Source organism: Pseudonaja textilis, chromosome 2 (assembly GCF_049901715.1).
Source record: "Pseudonaja textilis isolate UNSWEBS1 chromosome 2, rPseTex1.2, whole genome shotgun sequence".
NCBI classification, from domain to species: Eukaryota; Metazoa; Chordata; class Lepidosauria; order Squamata; family Elapidae; genus Pseudonaja; species Pseudonaja textilis.
The window spans coordinates 153,669,202-153,692,849 of NC_141991.1; the positions used below are offsets into that span (position 1 = coordinate 153,669,202).

Sequence of the window (23,648 nt, forward strand, 5' to 3'; positions counted from 1 at the left end):
GGACTCTGGACTAATAGAGCCACAGGGTTGGGAACAGAGAGGATATGGTGTTTTAGGCAGGAGAGAATCCAACAGACCATGGGCATCGGGGCAGGGTCTCATGGGTCTTGGCAGTCCATAGGGGCCACCTCAGGGAAGATAAGGGCCTCCTCTATTACATGCCTCATTTGATAGGGAGCCTGATAAAGTAGCGGTATTCCTAGGCCAGGTCATCAACCATCTAGACCTATATGGGAGGTATTATCCCTCCCAATGGGCTATGGTGGTAGCTGTTACAGGGGTTTAAATAGAGAAGCCAGAGAATGGGTGACAGATTTACATCGGGAACAGTCTACCGAATCGGCTGACATCGGTCTCTTTTTATCTGCCTAATGAGCCCAATTTGAGGACAGTTCCAGAGGCTGAGGAAGATTTGCTGGCTATGAAGCACTGGGGATGGCCAACTAGAGACTACGTTAGCAAGTTTTGACATGCCGCTGGCTGACTTCATGCGTAGCCAGAAAAACTGTTGATCCACCTGTTCAAAGGGGGTTTGGACTGTGAGTTGAGTCAAGCTATTGAATTGGATTCCGGGTTATGGCAGTTGAGGGTGAGAGGAGACGTTGGACCCAGGGTGTGTCGAGGACCAACTAGCCCAGCAAACCCAACAGACAGCACTCCACCTCAGAGCCAATAGGCCCATGGTTCATTTAGGTGCTTCAGATGTAATAGGCAAGGACACACAGGGCAGTGGAGTGTCCCATACCACCATTGGGGCCGCATCTATCAACAACCACTTCAGGATTTACTCATGGTGGGCCAGCCAGATAAACTTGGTAGACACCGGCAAAATTGAGTGGTGCGGTCCAGTTATACAATAGCACCAATATGGAAGGGTAATTGGATGAGGTTCCCACATTGCCTGGGTGTTCGGGTCAACCCAAGTGTGATGTTAGAGAAGAGGGGGCTGATGAAGACCCGATGGTAAGTAGGCCCATTTGTCCATTCATTATACCAGTTGTACTCCAGAATAAATGGACGAATCAGGTGGCGGATTTCAGTGTGTTTATTGATTCCAGGTGTACATGGTGTTCTCCCTCGAGCCGCTCGGAGCATCCAGAGAGTGGGAGGTGCTTCAGAGTCCTCTCTCACAGGCTGAGCTTCAATTGAGGAACGCTCCTCCCCCTCACGTGGCTCCATACTGCGTTCCCCAGTTTTTGCTCAGCCTCAGAGAGACAGGCTGTTTGTAGTTAAGGCTCCTTGGCTGATTCAGGTTTTTCTGCTTATTTCGTCTTATTTCGTCTTATTGCTCCACTCCAACCAAGAAATAAGGTTTGAATTTATATTTCCTAGCCCCTGCGCAAAGGGTATCGACCTAGGGGGAGGTTTTCCGTCGCTCCTAAGGGCTTAAGTGGGCGGGATTGCAGCGCTTCGCGCCAGGCCCCCCCCCATCAGATTGCTTCTCTGCCTCCGTGCCGCCTCAGCGGCTCGTTTACTTCGCACTGTAGCGCGTCGCTGGTTTTCCCCCCACCCGAACGCCGACCTTGGGAAGGGCTAATTCCCTCATTGCAGCCCTCTGGGCACGCTGAGCTAGCCGGAGGAGCCCTCCCTTCCGTCCCGAGCAGCCCTGACGATAGCTCAGCTCATGGTCGGGCGCCATTTTTTTCTCGTATTCTCCGCTGCGGTCAATCTAAGCTCCTACGGACCCCCGGGTCACGAGCTAATTTTACAGTGCCCTTTTGACTATTCGGTTCAGGCACAGCTGTTGGCTTCCTGCAGCCTCACTCCGGGCGAAGATTAGCAGTCTCCTCTCCCCTCCAGTCTTCGTCTGGAGGTCTACTGCTAGGCCTCTCTGACTCAGGCCTCAGGCGTCTATTTGGCTAATTCGGTTTCCTTTTCGCTAGCTAGTTTCGTTTTCCCTTCGATCCAAGTTTTTTTTTCTCAACCTTATTGTTGTATTTATATATATATTTTTAAAAAAGAATAATTCCTTTTTATACTCAAAGCATAAAGTATATCAGATAAAGTCTTTATATATATATAAAAAAAATCAAACAAAAAATACTATCCTTGTATATATTTTTACCCCTTTGCTACCTTAAGTACTTTTCCTAGCATTAGCATATTCTAAATTCCAAAAGGGGGTGCGGGCCAGCTCAGAGATCACCCGGCCTTTATCGTAGGCCGAACTCTAGGCAAGCCAACCGCCTCTAGTGATACTTATCCAATTTCACTCATTAATATGGCAGATGACAATTCCTCCAAACGCCCTTCTCTGAAGGCTAAGTCTAAGTCTTACCACTTGTGCAGGCAGGCTCAGGAACCTTCCAAGGCCTTCCAGCGGGACGCCTTAAGGCGCCACAAGGCGTTGGAAAAGGAGTTTGATAGGCGATCCAGGGAGTCACTTTCGAGGCCTCCAGCCATTCCTCCTTCCACTCCCTCCACCTCTACTCAACCCCCCCGCTCCAGACCTCTCTTCCAGATCCAGGCGCAGCTCACCTCAGGGTCTTCAGGCCCCGGGACCATCGACCAGATGAACTCCTGAAGCCACCTTTACACCTATGGCCGCTGGCCTGCACCAAGAGGATCCTTCTACTATGGAGGTCCCAGCTCACATCAAGGCTTGGATGGAACTGGCTATCCGCCAGGGTATTGCGGAGGGTCTGCAACACATGTCCAGACCCGGCTTCTCTCCAAGGGCTCCCGAACATGAGTCTCTGTCCATCAGATCCCTTCCAGGATTGGATCCTCCTATCGGTCAGGTACCTTCACAGAGGGGTAGCCCTCCTCCGGAAAGGGCCCAAGAGGAGGAGGAAGGGGCCTTCGATTATTTCAGGGAAGAGGAGGAGGAATCCCAAATGGGATCTTCTCGTTTCAGTGAGCCTCTCTTAGAGGCAGAGTTGAGCGAGGGGGGAATGTCGGAGGATGAAGGGCTTACCCCCGACCAACCTACATTCGCGGGGTTGTTCAAGTCCCACATTTCAAGTCCCTTCTGTTTAAGGCCAAAAACATCTCCGGCCTACTTCCCCAGTCTCCCTCTGCCCCCCCCTCCACTCCAGAGGGCCAAGAGGACTCCATATTTAGGCAGCCCCTGGTGGAGGCCGAGGTCATCCCAGCCCCACCCATTTTCTCAGACCTAGTGACGAAGCAACTCTTCCACGCCCCCCCCGCGCCTTCCAACCAAGACAAGAGATTCTTTAATCTCAACTCTGACTTTTCTAGTCTGCTAGACACCCCCGAGGTTGATCAGCCCATCGTGGACCTAGCGTCCTCCTCCACTCCCAGCGAGGCATTAGAGGCTCTGAAGCCCAAGGACAAATGGGCGGAACTGGCCTTACGCCGGGCCCACCAAGCCGATGCTTGGGCCATTAGATCAGCCACGGCCGCCTCCTTTTTCACCAGGTCCTCAATCCGGTGGCTTCGTCAGCTGAAGCAACACGTCCCTTCCACCAACACACGTGCTCATCAGGATATAGCAAAGCTCATGGCGGCAGCAGAATTCTCAGCCGATGCCACTTACCAATCTGTGAAGTTCTCCTCTAGGGCGATAACCTCGCACGTTACGGCCCGCTGCCTGCTCTGGCTCAAACACTGGCAGGCGGACATTAAAAATAAAGTTAAACTAGCTTCTGCTCCCATTAAAGGGGACAAGCTGTTCGGCCCAGCCTTAGATCCCCTGCTGGTCGAGGGCTGCAGTAAGAAAAAGTTTCTTCCCTCCCTCTTCCGGAAGTCAGAATCTAGAGGCCCTCAGCCCTTTCTGAAAGGTTTCCCCCATCCCTTCTATCAGCCCCCCTTTCCGCCCAGATACCCGAGACCCCCTTCCTTCCGATCCCAACCCCAAGATCGGACCGACACAGGCGACAGAAGCAGAAGGGGCGGCAGCCTTTAAGGGATCAGGGGGAAGACCCTTCCGTTGTCCCAGATAGAATCCGTCCCTCCCTCCCCATTGGTGGATGCCTCAGACACTTTGCCGCCCAGTGGGAAGCCTCTACTTCCGACGCTTGGGTTAGAGACACCATCAGGTTCGGTCTCACCCTTGAGTTTCGGTCCGCCCCCCCTGACTTCTTCATGACATCCCCCCCCTCCAGGGACCCCTCCAAACGTCAATTGATGGATGCTGCCATCCAGCATCTCCTTGACATTCAGGCCATCCAACCCGTTCCCCCAGCCCAGCGAGGGTGAGGATTCTACTCCCACGTCTTCATGGTTCCCAAGCATTCCAGGGGATGGAGAGCAATTTTAGATTTAAAACGACTTAACCGTCATTTAATTCAGCGCAAATTCAAGATGCACACCCTGCAATCTATCCTCTTGGGTACCAGGCAAGGGGACTGGCTATCCTCCATAGACCTTTCCGAAGCATATTTACATATCCCAATTCGGCCCTCCCACCATAAATTCCTCAGATTTTGTTATGACAACCTTCACTTTCAATATGTGGCCCTCCCGTTTGGTCTGGCATCGGCCCCGAGGACCTTCACCAAGGTCCTAGCGGCCCTAGCAGCCCACCTCAGAAGCCTTCCCGTACGCCTTCACTGCTATTTGGATGATATTCTCATCCTCTCCCCGTCCAAACGCCAGGGACACCAGGGTTACTCTCTCTGCGCTCCAGGCCCACGGGTTCCTCATTAACTGGAAAAAGAGCCAATTGGCTCCCTCCACCCGAATTATTCACCTGGGGGCCGTAATTGATTCGGTCTCAGAAAGGGTCTTCCTCTCCCCAGAGAGGTTCCTCAGTATCCAAAGTTTGGTCAAACAGATTAGATGATCAAAAAAGGTTTCTTTACTCGACCTCTCCAAACTCCTGGTCTCATGAATATCCATTATTCCCTGGGCCCGTTTACACAGCAGATCCCTGCAGTGGTTCCTGCTCCCATTCCAAAGATCCAGAAGAAGCAACTCGAGATCCAGGGTCAAGGTACCTCCACAGGTCCTCACCTCCCTCCTCTGGTGGATCAACCCCGCCATCAACAAGGGCCAGCTCTTCAAGGAATCCCAGAGGCTTACCCTTACCACAGACGCCAGCTTATCCGGATGGGGCACCCACACCAACTCACTCACAGCTCAAGGCAGATGGTCAAGGACGGAACAAGGTTGCAACATCAACTGGCTGGAACTTCATGCTGTCCATCTGGCCCTGCGAAGCTTCCTCCCTCAGGTGCGCGGACGTCATGTCCTCATCCTCACGGACGTCACGGCCAAAGCGCACATCAACAGGCAAGGGGGTACCCAGTCCATTCAATTGATGAGGGAGGCCGAGCGCCTCTGCCGTTGGGCAGAGTCCAACCTCCTCTCGCTGAGGGCAGATCATATTTCTGGAGTTTCCAACATCCAGGCGGACTGGCTAAGCAGGGCCACGGTGGACCAGTCAGAATGGCACCTCCACCCATCCCTGTTCAGGGAGGCGTCCAGGATCTTCAGCCTACCGGTGGTGGACCTTTTTGCTTCCCCGGCCAACACTCAACTTCCCAGGTTTTTCTCGAGATACCTGTCCCACGGGTCGGAGAACCACAATGCACTACACTGCCCCTGCCCCCCAGGACTCCTGTACGCCTTCCCCCCCTAGCCTTGGTGCCCCGGGTGATCCGGAAGCTCATCCTTGAGAAGGCGGATCTGCTGCTGGTGGCCCTCTATTGGCCCAGGCACCCCTGGTTTGCGGACCTCCGCAACCTGTCAGTAGCACCCCCCTGGAGAATCCCCCCGGACAGAATTTCCCTCTCCCAGGGGCCCCTGATGCACCCGGACCCTCAATGGCTCCAGTTAGCCATCTGGAGGTTGAACGGAGCTGTTTAAGAAAAGAGAAATTCTCCAGTCAGGTAATCGACACCATCCTGGCCACCAGGCATCCCTCAACCACACGGATTTATGATGCCACTTGGAATGGCTTCTGCAGGTGGTGTCATAAGTCCCAAATCAACCCCCTCTCCCCCTCTATTGCCCAGGTTCTGGAATTTCTCCAAGAGGGCCTGCTCAAGGGGTTTTCCCCTTACACCCTGAGGCGACAAGTCGCAGCCCTGGCAACTGTTGTCTCCTGCGACAGTTTCGGCTCCCTCTCCCACCACCCTAGGGTCAGGGCTTTTCTCAGAGGTGCAACCAACCTGTGCCCCCCAACTGTTCACAGATACCCTACCTGGGACCTCAATAAGGTCCTTGTTTCACTCACAAAGCACCCGTTTGAGCTTCTTAGGGAGTCTTCCCTTCAATTCTTAACGTTTAAGGTAGTTTTTCTGGTGGCCATCACATCAGCATGGCGAGTTTCAGAAATCGCAGCCTTGTCGGTTAGAAAGGACCTCTGTGTGTTTCACTCCGACCGGGTGGTTCTTCGTCCCAACCCCACCTTCCTGTCTAAGGTCAACTCAACCTTCCACAGGTCGCAGGAACTGGTCTTACCAAACTTTTGCCCTAGACCCACAAGGGACAGGGAGATTCTCTGGCACACTCTAGATGTGAGACGGGCCTTGCGCATCTACATCAAGCGCACCCAGCCCCTGAGAAGGTCGGAATCCCTTTTCCTTTCCTTTCAGCCCAGGTCCTTGGGGCTCAAGGTATCCCCCTCAACCATCAGCCGCTGGATTAGGGCCACTATCTCCAAATGCTACCAATCACAATCTCTCCCCACACCCAGCAGAATCACCGCTCATTCCACCAGGAGTGCAGCTACTTCGGCGGCCTGGGCCACACAAGCTCCAATTGCTGACATATGCCAGGCAGCCACCTGGGCTTCCCCGTCTCCCTTCATTAGGCATTACAAGATAGACGTGTATGCCTCAGCGGAGGCCTCGTTTGGCCGTCGAGTCCTACAGAGGGTCATCAGTGACCCAGAGGGGCTTCCGGCCCATAGGACTGCCAAGCTTTGGTATGTCCCACTCTCTGGATGCTCCGAGCGGCTCGAGGGAGAATGGGCGTTGGTCCTTACCTGATACGCCCCTTCTCGGTGAGCCGCGAGGAGCATCCAGCCCCACCCTATTTCTCCGTCTGGTGCGGGAACTTGTTTCAGCCAAGGATCCACTAGTTCGGTAGGACGAGTACAAAGCCTTTCCTTTTCGTCCTCGCAAAAACTGGGGAACGCAGTATGGAGCCACATGAGGGGGCGGAGCGTTCCTCAATTGAAGCTCAGCCTGTGAGAGAGGACTCTGAAGCACCTCCCACTCTCTGGATGCTCCTCGCGGCTCGCCGAGAAGGGGCGTATCAGGTAAGGACCAACGCCCATTTTGTGACACAGGTGGTGGTGGATAAGTTAGGATTAAGGGTGATACCATTAAACACAACTGTACAGTTTGAACAAGTCGATGGGTCTGTTTTGGGTTGTGGTCCAGCAACACATAGAACAGAACTGGTAAAAATGGAAATGGGATAGCACTGGGAGTGGCTTTCTTTCATAGTAGTTAGACATATGACGGAAGCAGTCATAGTTGGCCTAGCCTGGTTAGATAAATAGGAACCTATTATATGGTGGGAAGTTCCAGCCATGCTAATCACCAAACCAGGGAGACTGGAATTGGGCTGCCACTGGGAACTCATCTGCTTCATGGTAGTGCCAAAAATGACTTGAGTCAATCATCCTAGGCCTAGCTTGGCTGGACAAGTGGGCACCCACCATCACATGGGGGGGCAGCTATAGAAAATTAAGAATTGGGGTGGGTCCACTGCCACCCCATTCTGGTGGGAAAATCAACCCACAAAGCCACACCATGATACAAATCCTTGTGAGAGAGCTGCTGTTGTCACCATAGCACTGCTGGGCTGTCCCCTAGTACCAAAAGAATACAAGGACTTGGCCGACACTTTCAGTGAACGAAACTCAGCACCCTTCCCCCTCACCAACCCACTGACTGTGCAATAAAGCTAGTACCAGGAGCTAAACTCCCTAAGCCCAAGATGTATTCCATGATCCCTAAGGAAATGGACAAGCTAAGGAACTACATCAACACCAACTTAGCAAAGGGTTTCATCCAGCTGGCCAAATCCCAGGTCGCAGCCCCTGTGCTGTTCAAATAGAAAAAAGATGGGTCAATGAGGCTCTGCATGGATTTCCATGGAATAAATGCTGTGTGCATGGAAAACACCTACCCCCTGCCCTTAATGAAGGACATGGTGGCCCATCTCGCAAAGGGGAAGGTGTTCACCAAGCTCAACCTACAAGAAGCATTCTACGGAGTTCACATTAGAGAGGGGGACAAGTGGAAAACAGTCTTCAATGGGCCACTAGGCAGCTTCCAGTTTAAAGTGATGCCTTTTGGATTAACAAGGAGCCCCAGCAATTTTCATCAGCTAATCAATATGAAGTGCTGCATGATCACCTTTACAAAGGGGTCCTAGTCTACCTGAATGAAAATTCTCATTTTCAGTGAATCCCTAGAGGACCATGTCAAATTAGTGCGCCAAGTCCTAAAGAAGCTGTTCACAGACAAACTATGCAAAGTTGTCAAAATACGAGTTCCACATGACCCCCTTGAACTACCTGGGCTACTGAGTGTCAAACAAAGAGGTCAAGATGGACCCAGAAAAAGTACAAGCCATTCCAGATGCACCTGCAGCTTCAGAATTTCCTCAGGTTCACCAACTTTTATAGACAATTTATGCCTGCTTTTGCTGAAGTATCAGTCACCCTCATAGAACTGTTGAAAATTGGGGGAGAGGGCCCCAAGCCAAAGCCAAGCCAACCCCTGGACTCTGGACTGTCAGTGAGCCTTCGAAGCCATAAAGAAACCATGAGCCTTGGTGGTGCAGTGGTTAGAGTGCTGTACTACAAGCCACTTCTGCTGACTATCAGCTGCCTGCAATTTGGCAGCTCAAATCTCACCAGGCTCAAGATTGACTCAGTCGTCCATCCTTCCAAGGTGGGAAAAAAAGGACCCAGATTGTTGGGGGCAACATGCTGACTCTGTAAACCACTTAGAAAGGGCTGTAAAGCACTATAAAATGGTATATAAGTGCTATTGCTATTTGCTGAGGAGCCCATCCTCAGGCACCCTGACCCAAACCAACTGTTCATGATCCAGGCAGATGCCAATGACATGGCCGTAGTGGTGGTACTACTACAAATGAAGCCCCCCAAGGCGAGCTGCAGCCCTGCGCCAACATCTCAAAAAAACTCACCAACACAAAAAGACGCTGGGCGGTGTGGGAGAAGTAGGCTTATGCCATCTGTTGGGCTCTCCTCACCTGGAGACACTTTTTAGAAGGAAGTAAAGTGCCTTCCAAAGTCTGGACTGATCACAAAAATCTAGAGGCACTAAAAATGCCACGAAAATTCTCCTCCAAGCAAGTCAGTTGGGCACAATGTTTCAAAAAATTCAACTTTGAGCTAAAATACATCCGGGGGGGTGGGGGTGATTGCTGATGCTTTGTCCGGAAAACCCCAATTTAACAGTTGCCAAGAGGAGATCTTCCATGCTGTTATCCATACCACCCAGCCGGTGGCCCAAGTCACCATCAAGGCTAAGCCTGACGACAGCCACCCACCGGAGGCAACTAGATGACCACAGCATTAAAAACAGCTCTCTCTACACATCCTTGGTTCAATGACAACAATGAAGCCCTAACCCTCAAGGGCGGACTGATATGGAAAGGGACCAAACTATATGTCCCTACTACCCTGAGACTCCAGGTCTTACAGTGCAGCCACAATGCTAAACTGGCAGGACATTTTGGCTATTTAAAAATTCTGCACCTAGCCAGGCAACAATTCTGGTGGCCAGAAATGGGAAGGGACATGGAGGATTATGTAAAGTGTTGCACAACCTGTGCAGCCATGAAGAAGAGACAAGGAAAAACCCCTGGGCTCCTTCAGCAAGTTGCAGGACCAATTCGTCCATGGGAGGAAATTGCCATGGACTTAATAGTCGAGCTTCCGGAGAGTGGTGGGAACATGGCCATTTGGATTGTGATTGACTTATTCTTGAAGCAAGTCCATTTCACTGCTTCCACGGGTCTGTCCTCTGCCAAAAAGTTGGCAAGGGTGTTTATAAAGCAGATCTATAAATTACATGGGGTCCCCCACAGGATTTTCTTCAACATAGGGATCCAGTTTATGGCAAAGTTCTGGATGGAGTTTCTGAGAGCCATTGGGTCCAGGGCCTCAGCTTGGCTTTTCATCCCAGCATGAATGAGGCAACAGAACGAGTGAACACCATGGTGGAACATTACTTTAGGTGCTATGGACTACCAGCAGTCCAATTGGGCAGAATTGCTGCCTTTTGCGGAGGTAGTCTACAACAATGTAGCGCATAGCAGTATCAACCTGATCCCATTCCAGATTACCAGTGGCAGGGAGTTTGTCCCCATGCTGGAACTGCCCATGGAAGCGACTGGATGGAATCCCTCAAGCAGGTGTGGGAGAATATCAAGCAAGCCCTGGTGGAAGCAGTGAGAATCTATAAAGTGCAAGCCAACAAGCGCCACTCCCCCCAACCACTTTTCAAGTTGGTGATAAAGTGTATATGTCAACAAAGTAGTTGAAATTGAAATTGCCAAGTCAGAAGCTAGGACCAAAATTTCTGGGGCCATTTCCAATAGTGAAAGTGATAAATCCTGTAACCATTCAGCATAGCCTCCCATGCTTGCTAGGGAAAGTGCATCCGGTTTTTCATAGCAGCTTGTTAAAGTCGGCAGTAGGCTCCCAGCTATGGCCAGCAGACCGAGTTGCCCCAAAGCCTATGGTAGTGCAGGAAGGAGACTCACTATGAAGTAAAGAAAATTTTGGACTTGCGCCTGCATCAGGATCAGCCTGCAGTACTTAGTCCACTGGAAAGGTTATCCCCTGTCTGAGATCACCTGGATTAAAAGTTGGGATGTGAAAGTGGACACAGGTGGTCCGGTTAGCTTGAAAGTGGTCAGGTTAGCTTGGAGTCCCATTTGGAGTGCCAAATTGTTGGAAGGAAAATGCATCTGGTTCAGTTCCAAGCCGGAAGAAAGAAGCTGGAAACAACATGGAGGCTGATTGGAAAGCTGGTGTCAACCCTAAAGCTTAGTTTATTGAACAGAACCACAAAGACAATGTGCAGTTCTGGGTCAGCTGAATGGTTGAATGAGTGGATGGATCTTTATAGGTTTCTGTGACTTTGAAGTTTTAACTGTTCTGGGGATGGTACAATGAAGGGGCATCTGTTTTGAAAGGGTATTGGACAATTCCTATTGTGGCTAATGGCTTTTGTCCTGTGTTGGATCTTGGGTGAGGGGCTCCTTTCTAATCCTACTGTTGTACCAAGGTGTTTCCGATATTCTGTCTTGAATGGATTTCTGCCTGCAGCATTTATTTATTTATTTATTTATTTATTTATTTGATTTATATTGCCGCCTATTTGCCCATGGTGACTCAAGGTGGCTTACACAATGTAAAATCATATTTAAAACAAAAAATAAAAATAAAAACAGTAAGAACTAACAAAAAGAATCAAATAAATTAGTAAAGTACAATAGAACAAAATTTGGGAAAACAAAAAAACAGAACAAAACAAAACACAAACAAAAACCAACTCCCACCCCGATGACAGCGGGTCACACTAGCCATCTGATGGGTTCCACCCCTCTCTGGGTTCCCCAGGCCTGTTGGCAAAAACCAGGTCTTCAGTGCCTTTAACGAGGGGGCTTTTCTAATCTCTAGGGGAATGATGTTCCAGAGAGATGGAGCCACCACAGAGAAGGCCCTTCTTCTTGGTCCCACCAGGTGTATCTCCCTCGGGGGTGGGACCCGCAGCATTCCCTGCCTCCTCGCTCTAATGGGTCGGGTAGATGTTACTGGCAAGAGATGTTTCCTCAGATAACCCAGACCCAAGCCATGAAGGGCTTTAAAGGTGACAACTAGCACCTTGAATTGCACCTGGAAGCAAATTGGCAGCCAATGCAGTTCCTGCAGGAAAGGTGATACATGTGCACACCAGGGTCTGCATAAAACCATGCAGGCCGCTGCATTTTGCACCAACTGGAGCTTCCGGATGCTCTTCAAGGGCAGCTCCATGTAGAGTGTGTTGCAATAATCAAAATGGGAAGTGACCAGGGCATGAGTGACTGTGAGTAGGGACCTCTGATCCTGGAAAGGTCATAACTGGTGCATAATCCGCTGTTGCGCATAGGCCCTCCTGGCCACAACCGCTACCTGCTCTTCGAACAAGAGTCATGAATCCAGGAGAACCCCCAGATTACGCACAGGGTCTGTTTGGGGTAGTGCCACTCCATCCAAGACTAAAGGTGGTAATTCTTCCTGAACCAAGGAACCCCAGACCCAGAACTACTCGGTCTTGCATGGGTTTAGTTTCAACCTGTTGCTCCCCATCCAGCCCTAACAGCCTCAGGCATTGCGAGAGGGAGGACACAGCAATACTTAACTCACCATGGGCTGAGACATACAGCTGAGTATCATCAGCATATTGGTGATACCTCAGTTCATGGTGTCTGATGATCTCATCCAGCAGTTTCATATAAATGCTGAACAGGAGCGGAGAGAGTACCGAGCCCTGCAGAACCCTGTAAAGCAGTGGGCGAGGGTTGGATCTCTCCCCTCCTATCAACACTGACTGAGAGCGGCTGCAGCGGAAGGAAGTGAACCAAGACAGCACAAGGCCTCCCACTCCCATCCCCTGAAGCCGTCCCAGGAGAATCCCATGGTCAATGGTATCAAAAGCTGCCGAGAGGTCAAGTAGAGCAAGGATGGATGCACTACTCCCATCCCGGTCCCACCAGACATCATCCAAAAGTGCAACCAATGCTGTTTCTGTCCCAAATCCAGGCCTGAATCCTGATTGGTAGGGGTCGAGATAATCCGTTTTATCCAGAAACCTCTGGAGCTGCTGTGTGACCACCTTCTCAACAACCTTTCCCGAAAAGGGAAGATTGGAGACAGGTCAGAACTTATCCAACTGGGTGGATAATTCAGTCCAGCAATGGCTTCTAAGAAGAGGGCGGACCACAGCCTCCTTAAGGTGCTGGGGCACCGTCCCCTCCTGTAGAAAAGCATTAATCACTGCCAGAGTCCATCCGCCTGTCACCTCCTGGGAAGCTTTCACAAGCCAGGAGGGACATGGGTCTAAAATACAAATGCTCACGCATATACTTCCTAGGATCCTGTCCACTTCTTCAGGAGCATCAGGGTCAAACTGTCCGCAGATAACAGAGCAAGAACCTGCCACAGAAGCTTCCACGGGATCAGCAACCACATCGGCATCTACCTGGGAACGAAGTCAAGTGATTTTGTCTTCCAGAAAATCCACAAATTCCTCAGCGTGCCCCTTCAAGTGGATCTCTATCTCCTCCTTCCCTAAGAGGAGATGGCTCACTTTAAAGAGGGTTGCTGGGCGATTATCTGCAGACGCAATTAGTGTGGAGAAGTATCTACACTTCGCCTCATGAATTGCCACAAGGTAATAGCAGCTCTTACCCGTGTTCATTTGCTTTGCTTATGAGTAGAGCTGCTGTATCTAGATACTTGTCTTCCTCTTTCAATAAGCTCTTTGTCTCTTAAGTGCTGGCATCTGTTGTGGGCTATTAAGAAAGACTTGGGGTGTTTTCTGTCTTTAAGAGCATGTTTCCTCATTTCTCCTATAAGGAAATATAATATTCTGCCTTTTTTTTTTTGGAACAAATTTTATTAATTTTCAAAGAGAATACACAGACAAACAAAACATAAAACATAAGAACATAGAACATCTTTTCTAAAAACTGCTTAACAAAACAAATAAGACATCTCATTTAAGTACAACATAGTTCTAAATCATCACGTTTCCACACACAATTTAATATGCATCTTATATATTCAACTTCATATCTTATTACTCTTTTCCAACTTCTCACTGTTTCTTCCTTTATTTCTGTTCAATTTTATTCATTAAACTTATACTTTCATGTATTTCATATTACTATATTTCATATTATTACTATTTCATATGTTCTTATCCAACATCATTAATCCTCAATAAACAAACATAAACTAACAAAATACTTAACATAAAAACATAAAACTTCTTTTTAGAAAGCGGCTTAACCCCGGGTTATAACTTTTTGTACAGACATAAATCAAATTCATGCTCACCTTATATACTATTTCATATCTTATTTAGCATTCTATATTTTCCATATATCTTCTCCCCTCTTTCACTCTCTTAATTCTATTTTATTCATTTAATCTCAATTTAAATCATTATACTTATATCTTTTGTCCGTTCTTTTTCAATTATCCATTTATCTTTCTCTTTAACACAAACTTTTTCCTGTAATCACTGGTTAAAGTATGACACCTTTCTATTTTCCCCCAAATTTAACACTTCAAATAATACATAGTTTCTATTCTGATTCTGCTTAGTACATTCTACATAACATTTTAAAATATAAAACATAATGATCTTATAATATATTAAAAATAATGTTCCATAACAAATTAATTAAACTAATTACACATTAATTACACATTCCCTACAATATTCTATTAACCCATATTTCAAATACAAATACTAAAATACAATCTTGTGTACTTTTGCAGAATCTCTTTTTAGATTATGTTTTACCCTTTATCTCTGAAAAAAACCTGTTTATTAGCATCTTGTTTTAAGCCTTTATAACTTCCCTTCACTTTTTCCCTTCTTTCCTTGTCAAATCTAACCTTTTTACCCCCCCCCCCCTCAATCTCCAGCCTTTTAGGCTCCCCTCTCTGTTGTATTCCTCTTTTCTGTTGCTTTCGGACATTATATCGATTTTTCACCTTACTTTTCCCTTTCTCGGTTGATTTTTTAGAGCTTAAATTCTTAATTTTTTTCTCCTTTTTACCCTTTTCTTTCTTATTTAAAATCATATGTCCATGAAAGATGGCTTCTTCTTCATCATCCCAGCCTTTTTCTTGTTGCATTTCCTGATAAGTAGAAATCACCATTTCTAAAAAGCAAAGGATAGATCCAAAGGAACCCTTGCCTTCTTCTTCCTCTTCTCTTAATTTTTCAAATTGCATTTTCAGTTCTTCAACAGATACCATTGTGAAAAAAAATTTTTTTTTAAACAATCCAAATGTTTTCTTAGTCTTTCAAAAGATAGTTAAAGTCCCAAAGTCATCAAGCAATCAAAGTCAGCGCAATCAGCACAGTCTGTTTCACTTTCTTCTGTTTCACTTCTCTTCCTGGGGTAGAATTCAATTACACAATTCCAAGGTATTTTTTGGAAGTTTTATTGCGATTTAATCTCTAATCTTATAAAACTCCAAGCAGTCTCCTTCAACAAACGTTAATATAAATCATTTACCTCTCTTCCTTCCCACTTAAAGCAAAAAGATTTTAATTTTTAAATGTCAGTGTTTAGAAATCTAATGTCCCCTTGGCTTTAATTTTGAAAGTTAGTACCTTCTGCTGCCAAAGCGGGTATTTCCAATTTCCATCTGCTGTCTCCGTGGGAAGGAAAGTGAGGAGAAAAAAAAAAGCTTTCCCTTTACTTTCCACCGCAGCTTAACGATCTTCTGGGAAACAATATATCACTTAAAAAGCCAAAGTTCCTGGGTATTCAGATGTTAATTGTCGTCCCGGTTCAGCCAAAAGCCTTCTCTTTCTTCACTTCCTCCTGCACACAACTTGTCCGGCTGAGAGGTTCTTTGTGACGGCCATTACTGAAAAAGGGAGTTAAGCCGGCTGGGAAAGGGGGGTGCGATATCCCCCGACCCCTGCCCGGATCTCCCCTCTCTTCAGTTATCCCTACAGGATAACTATAGCCTCCTAATCCAGTTGGATCGAAGGCACTCCAGCAGCGAGCGCAGCAGGGATCGCGCACAAACGAGAATTCCTGCTGCCTCCGAAGCCTGACAAACCGGAACTGTCCATATTCTGCCTTTTTAATATTTCCCAAAATATTTAATTCTTGGGGGGGGGGGGTTCCCATATTTTAGCTGGAGAATAATAGCAATTTTTTCCTAAACTATTGTCCTCCCAAAAAACAATTAAAAAACTGCATCAAGCTGGAATATGTACCCAGATGGTACTTTTGTTGATGCCACCAGCTAGTGAAGTAGCTATGCAGTAGATAGTGCTGCTCTCTCTTAGCTTTAACTTAGACTGTACCAGGGAATTACTTAAGTGTTTTGGCTGGTGATGTGGTGTTACCCTAAGATGGGTTAGGATCAATAGAGTTTTATAATTCAGAGTGGACAAAGCTACATAATTATATCCATCGTGGTCACTTACTGGTTCATCATCCCACTTCTTGGGATACAGTATTCATGTCTTAGCAAACCACTGAAAATGTATTTGTTCATTTTAAACATTGCTTAACTTCTTCCCACTGGAGGAATGTAATAAAGATTACAGCTTTCAATTAAAATAACATTTTCAATTAATACAAGAGGATAAAAACACAAATATTTTAATCCAAAAGATTGGAGAGTCTAGAGAATCAGACTGGTTATCCTAGACTGGTTAATCAATAAGGAGGAGCTATTTGAAGAGATTGTTTTTTCCCCATTCATTCATGGCCAGTCCTTGGAGACTGCTTGGACAAGTTCCTGCAGTTTTCTTGGCCAATTTTTCTGAAATGTTAAGCATAAATGACTAGCCAAAAAAGCTATAAGGAACAACAACAACAACAACAAAACGTTTAAAATTATGTCAGTAGTAAAAGAAAAAAAGTAGATCTACTATTTGGAGAAAAATGGCAGGTTGGTAAATTTAAGAACGGATTTATTCAAATCTGATTGTTGTTTCTTAGCCATATTTACAAAAGTTTTGTTAACAGAGCTTAGTCCTCTCTACAAATGTCCTGGGTATACTTAATAGTCATACTTAATATAGATGATGGACTAGAGCAGCTATTGGTTATATTCAGACATCACACAAAACAATGAAGTTAGTTAAATACAGATAATCCTCAACATTATCACAATTGAGCCCAAAATGTAAGTTGCTAAGTGACAAATTTGCTAAGTAAGTTTTGTCCCATTTTATGACTTTTCTTGCCAAATTTATTAAATGAATCACTGCAGTTGTTAAATTAGTAACCCAATTGTTAAGTGAATCTGGTTTCCCCATTGACTTTAGCTTCTCAAAAGGTGATCACAGTGACCTACGGACAAGTCAACTGTCATAAATGGGAGTCAGTTGTCAAGCATCTGAACGTAAATCATGTGATCATGGGGATGCTGCAACAAAATGATGTCACTGTTTTCAATGCTGTTGTAACTTTGAAAGTCATAAGTGAACCAAATTTGTTCACTGAATTAACTCAGGATTCACACAGCACATCAAACTGAAATGCAGCCGAGCATTTGTAACTCAGACTGTAGGAGCCCAGAAATTCAGATGGAAACCTAAGTTCATTTCACTACAGTTGCTAATCTCTTGTTTTGAAAGCTACACCCCATGGTGGGGATAGGTGGGGTAGTTTCTTTCCATGACCGAGATCTTTGGGGTTGCATTTGGTTGAGAAAACCGAGTGTCCAAGACTCTCTTTGGAAAAAGACCGGCGTGGATGACTAAAACCAGGACTCAGCCCTAAGGCTGTTTCTGTAGGTGGCTGTTCAAGCCCAGGCAGGCGCCAGTCAAGGAGCATTGGACGAGCCGGCTCTTGGAAAGGCAGTGCGAACTGCTGCGCTGCCGTCGCCTCCCCCTCTTCTTTGCCCACTTTCTGCTGGTTTGGGTAGTTCGGCCCCCGAAGAAGAGACAATCCAAGGCGCCTCATTGGGTGGCTGTTCAGCAGCTGACTGGGGAAGAGGGTGGGGAGAAAACGAGAGAACGCGAGCAAGGAAACCCAGAAGGCGGATGGGATGGCGGGGGAAGGGGAGACTTACTATGGCAAGCACGGTAAGGCATTATTGAGCGCCGCCTTTTGTTCCCTACTTTCTACTCTGGGCGAGGGACAGCAGCAGGTGGTCTTTGCTGGATACTGATCTGAAAAGCAGCTTCTGCGCGTTCGTGCGGGTGGGGGACGGGACGGGACTCAGTGCTGCTCCCCGGTGGACTAGGTGCCTGACTTAGACTTAGCCCCGGGTCGCTTCCGCCCCAAAGGAAACAATCTTGGCGATAACTTGGGCTAACGAGGTAAACTGGTTTTGCAGCCGTGGCGCAGTTTCCTCAGATCTGTCTTGGCTCCCAAGGCGGATTCGGAAAATATTGCAAAGAATACCTGTGGTGGAAAAACACGCCTGCTTTTTGCTTGACTTTAACTAATAGGAAAGGAGTAGGACAGTAATAAAATTGAGCAAACCAAGCAGGGTTACGATCAACGCCCTTCAAGGCCTTCTGCTCCGTCCGGTTCACATTCCACCACTCTCGTTTCCGCCATTCCCGATGTAATGTCTGAGTTTACAAGTGCCTGAGACTATGCTAAAATTGGAGTGGGTCGTTTATGGTTCAGCAAGCTGTAAGGCAATCTCTTGGCATACTACACAAACAGACTTACAATAACTGCCCAGAGTCACTGTGAGTTTTGGTCATATAAATTTCAGTTATTAATTATTATTAAAGCTAAAGTACTGTAGTTTTCTTATTTGGGCATATTCAGCATTTTGTGTTCTGCCTATTTCAAAGGCTCTGGGTGATTTGTAACAATCCTGATATATCAACATATAATGAATGCCACGGTCCCCTTGTATTAATAGTCAAATTCCTGATGTAATAAAACTAACTTTTGCAAAATTGTCCAGTAAAAAAGCTCAGCTCAGTGCCCTGGAACAGGATGTCTTCTGCCTCATGAATGCCTGGGGCTACCTTGAGGGAAAACTCCATAGGGCTACGTGAATATAGCTGAAAGATTTTAACTAGGTTTTGTTTTTTCTGAGTGTTGCGATAATCAAGTCTGTCTCCGAAGTGGTAAAAATGGACCAATTTACATCTAGATGTAATGGAACTACATCTACATGGAGGCAAGTAAGCCGTGAAGAACCCCAAGGTTCTGTCTTAGGCCATGTACTTCATAAACTTCATAAACAATTTAGATGAGGAAATAGAAAGGGAATTCATCAAATTTGCAGATGATACTAAGCTGGCAGAAATAGCCAACATCCCAAAAGGCTCATGATCCAGAAGGAGCTTGACAGACTTGAACTCTGGCCCTATCTACGAAAATGAAATTCAATGGTGAGAAAAGTAAGATTTACACTTAGACAAGAAAAACCTATTGTACAGGAAAAGATTATGTGAAATGTGGCTCAATAGCAGTAACTGCTAGAGGGATATTGGAGTCCTAGTGGGCAATCACTTAAATATGAGCCAGCAGTGTGCTTCAACCACCAAAAAGCCAATGGCAATCCTAGTCTGCATTAACAGAGGGATAGAATCAAGATAACAAAGTACTGCTTTACTACAAGGGAAGCACCAAAAGTCTTTCTTTCTCTCCCCTAAACTCTGCCAGAAATGAGTCTTTGGGACCCTGCAAGGCATCCTGCTCCAAGAGGCTGCGCTGGTGCAACAAGTCTCACAAAGGCTCATTTCTGGCAGAGTTTGGGGGAGAGGAAGAAAGACTTCTGCTGCTTTCCTTGCATGAAGTCAAAACACTCTCTCTCTCTCTCTCTCTCTCTCTCTCTCTCTCTCTCTCTCTCTCTCTGAGAACGGAGCTGGAGACAGTATCCTGCGATCCCAAATAAAGAATGATAATCGGTAGGAAAACAGGGTGAGGAATTTTCCTGCGGACAGTTTTTGGGATTTTCCCAGGGTCTCTGGTCCACAGGATTTAAAATTATGAGTTTGCTGGTCCTTGAGGTCCAAAAGGTTGGCGACCCCTATTCTAGTCCAATCCCCTGCTCAAGCATCAGACCCTATACCATTTCAGATAAACAGCTGTCCAGTCTCTTTTTAAAAGTGCAGTGCTGGAGCACCAATAATTTCTGAAAGCAAGCTATTCCACTGGTTAATTGTTCTCATTGCCAGGAAATTTCTCCTTAGATCTAGATTGCTTCTCTCCTTCATTAGTTTCCATCAATTGTTTCTTGTTCTGCCTTCTGGCACTTCGGAAATAAGATGACCCCTCTTCTTTGTGGCAGCCCCTCAAATATTGGAACATTGCTATCATGTCACACCTAGTTCTTCTTTTCATTAGACTAGGGGTGTCAAACTGGATTTCTTTGAGGACCGGATCAGCATTGTACTTTTCCTCCATGGGCCGGCCAATGGGGGGGGAAAGACAGGACAGACACCTCCTGCAGCATCCTGCTGGCCCAAATAGGGCGTGGGGGGATGTTTTCAGCCTGGACAGCCTCCTTGCAGCACTTTGTCAGTCAAAACAGAGTGCAGGAGTGCTGCACATGTTCCCCTGTGGGCCATTTTCGGCCTGAATGGCCTCCTAAAGCACCCTGCTGGCCAAAACCAAATTTAAGCACCCCGTGGGCCGGATCCTTGAATTTGACACCCCTGCACTAGACTATAGTAACCAGTTCCTGCAACTATTCTTCATATGTTTTAGCCTCCAGGCCATTAATCATCTTTATTGCTCTTCTCTGCACTCTTTCCAGAGTCTAAACATCTTTTTTTATAGTTTGGTGACCAAAATTGGATGCAGTATTTTAAGTGTGATCTTACCAAGGCATTCTAAAGTGAAACTAACACTTCATATGATCTTGATTCTATTCCTCTGTACAATCCATCCTAGGATTGTATTGGCCCTTTTTTCAGCTGCAGCACACTGCTAGCTTATATCCACTAGGACTCCAAGATCCCCCTTTCAGTTACTGCTAAAAGCACAACAAAGAATGTACTTTCTGCGCCAACTTAGAAAGCTCAAACTGCCCAAGGAGCTGCTGATATAGTTCTACAGAGGAATTGAGTCTGTCATCTGCACCTCTATAACTGTCTGGTTTGGTTCTGCAACCCAATAAGACAGACACAGACTCCAGAGAGTAATTAGGACTGCAGAGAAAACAAATACTACCAACCTGCCTTCCATTGAGGACCTGTATACTGCACGAATCAAAAAGTGGGCTGTGAAAATATTTACAGACCCCTCACATCCTGGACATAAACTGTTTCAATGCTTTGACTCCCAGGGACAGGAATTCAGCTAAGCTACCTGCAAAATCGTCTCTCTAGGAGCGCTCGCAAAGAGAAGCAGCCAGAGTCACTCTTGTCTCTCGAGCCCGGCCAAAATTTCTTGTGCTGCTGCTGCAAGCGCTCCTTGAGAGAGAGATGATTTTGCAGGTAGCTTGGCTGAATTCCTGTTCCTGGGAGTCAAAGCACTGAAGTACAAGCGGCGCAGGAAACTTTGGCCGGGCTCTTTTGAAGGAAGGTGGAATGCTGATGCCACGCAAATGCAAGTAGTGTGGCACTCCTGCACCTTCCAGCCATCTCCATCACTTCTTCGGCCCGCCTCTGCCACTCCCCCCTCTTGCCACAACAGCACCATTACCTTGTCCTGGCTGGCGAGGGCTGCGCTGCTTTTTGCATGTTGCACCACCAGCAATTTGCACATTACACGTGCCACCCCATGGCGGAAATTTCCAACTCCACCACAGGCTGATCCCATATTCCAGAGCTACAGTAGTCACAAGACTGGCCCTTTGGTCATTCCGGAGCTGCTCCAGGATGACCAAAGGGCCAGTCCTGTGACTACTGCAGCTCTGGAATATGGGACTGACTTTCCCATCAATGTCAGCAAGCCACCATCAGTCAAAATTCATATTAGTGGTCCACAGGATTTAATATTAATGTGTTTGGTGGTCCCTGAGGTCCAAAAGGTTGGTGACCCCCGCTATAGAGCACTGCACACCAGAACACTAGACACAAAAACAGTTTTTTTTCCAAACACCATCACTCTGCTAAACAAATAATTCCCTCAACACTGTCCAACTATTTACTAAGTCTGAATTAGTATTACTATTAATCTTATCGTTCCTATCACCCATCTCCTCCTCCTTGTGACTGTATGACTGTAACTTTGTTGCTTGTATCCTTACAATTTATATTGACTTGTTTCCCATATGATTTGATTGCTTATTTGTACCCTATGATTATCATTAAGTGTTGTACCTTATGATTCTTGACAAATGTATCTTTTCTTTTTATGTACACAGAGAGCATATGCACCTAGACAAATCCCTTATGTGTCTAATCACACTTGGCTAACAAAGAATGCATTCATTCATTTATTCATTCATTCATTGAACCAGGTTTCATCTAATCTATACCTGTACATTCGATTTTTCTTGCCTAAGTGTAAAATATTACTTTTCTTTCCATTAAATTTTATTTTGTTAGATAGGATCCAGTGTTCAAGTCTGTTGAGATCCACTTGGATCTTTTTTTTTATAAATTTGTATTGGTTTTTAAAAACAAACATAAATAAACAAAACATAAAAACATCAAGCCATCTTCCATAGGTGTACATACAGTGTGCCAGTTGGTTTACAAATTGTTTTGTGCTTCCATTTCATAGTCTTCAATTACAGTTACATTGCATATAATCTCGTATTTTTAATCAAAAATTAAATGCCTTAGTATCATTATTAATCAATCATTTAACTATACTTTTAATCATTCATGTTTTACAAGATAATCATAATTTACTTAGTTTGTTTTATAACAGTTCATATTATCATCCAAATCTATCCTAAAATCATTTTGTAGATATAATAAGAAAGAAATACATCTTTATATATTTATTATTTTCTAAGAGTCTACATATTTCATTACTGTATTTTATTGTCTAACCATTGATAGAATAGATCCCAAATTTTATAAAATTGTTTATCCTCTTGGTCTCTAATTCCAAATGTCAATCTACTCATTTCAGCACATTCCAATATTTTCTTAATGATTTCCTCCTGTGATGGTATTTTCTCATTTTCCCAGTTTTTAGCAAATACAATCCTAGCCGCTGTTAATACATTTACAATCAGGTATTTCAAATCTTTACTATATATTTCAGGTAAAATTCCCAATAAAAATATCTCTGGTTTCAAGTCTATGTTTTTTTGTCATTTTTTCCAACCACATGTGGATTTTAGTCCAATATTTTTTAGCATCTGCACAAATCCACCACAGATGGTAATATGAGCTGGGTGTCTGATGACATTTCCAACATTTTTCGGATTTATTCTTGAACATTCTTGCTATTCTTGTCGGGGGGAAATGCCACCTGTAAAACATCTTATACAAATTTTCTTTATATGCTGTTGACATTGTCATTTTATAATTTTGAGACCACAATTTTTGCCATTTCTCTAAATCCCATATCCAAAATCTTCCCCCAAGCAATCATAGTTTTTTTAACTTGTTCTTCTTCTAGTTTAATTTCTAATAGATATCCATACAATTTTTTAATCACCTTTTCATCAGTACCTGTCAAAATCTTATCTAAATCAGTCAATTTATCATAGAAACTTTATGTCTTAGAATCTTTATCATACCTTGAATGTATTTGCGCATATGAAGACCAATTCATCCTTATCCCTTGTTCCTCTAGCTTTTGCATAGATTTAAGTTCACCCTTTTCATTCAGTATTTCACCATATAAGTGTTTGTTCCTTTTTGTATATTATAGGATACTAGAATGCTTCAATAGTCGATAACCAGACTGGAATTTTCAGATAACATTGTCTTTTAATCTTCTCCCAATTTAACCACAAAGACTCCCATATATAATGTCTTCTAAAATACCCCTGTGTTTTAGTTCCTTTGTACCATAAAAAAGCATGCCACCCCAACAACAGAACATGTCCTTCTAATGTCAACAATCTAGCATTTCTTAATGTTATCCATTCCTTAACCCACATCAGATTT

At 45.6% G+C, this 23,648-nt stretch overlaps 1 protein-coding gene across 7 annotated transcripts in view; it reads left to right on the top strand.

The window, feature by feature from the left end:
• Nucleotides 1-23,648, top strand: part of SLC44A2 (solute carrier family 44 member 2 (CTL2 blood group)) — a 235,826-nt gene that overhangs the window by 74,692 nt on the left and 137,486 nt on the right. For 3 of the 7 annotated variants that reach the window (XM_087926035.1, XM_087926037.1, XM_026716838.2), the window contains exon 1: nt 17,617-17,741. The exons of the other annotated variants lie outside the window; for them this stretch is intronic. In XM_087926035.1, the coding sequence (XP_087782161.1) occupies nt 17,705-17,741 (37 nt within the window). In that variant the 5' untranslated portion in view covers nt 17,617-17,704. Of the gene's footprint in view, nt 1-17,616; nt 17,742-23,648 lie in introns of those variants that run through there. 7 annotated transcript variants of the gene reach the window in all.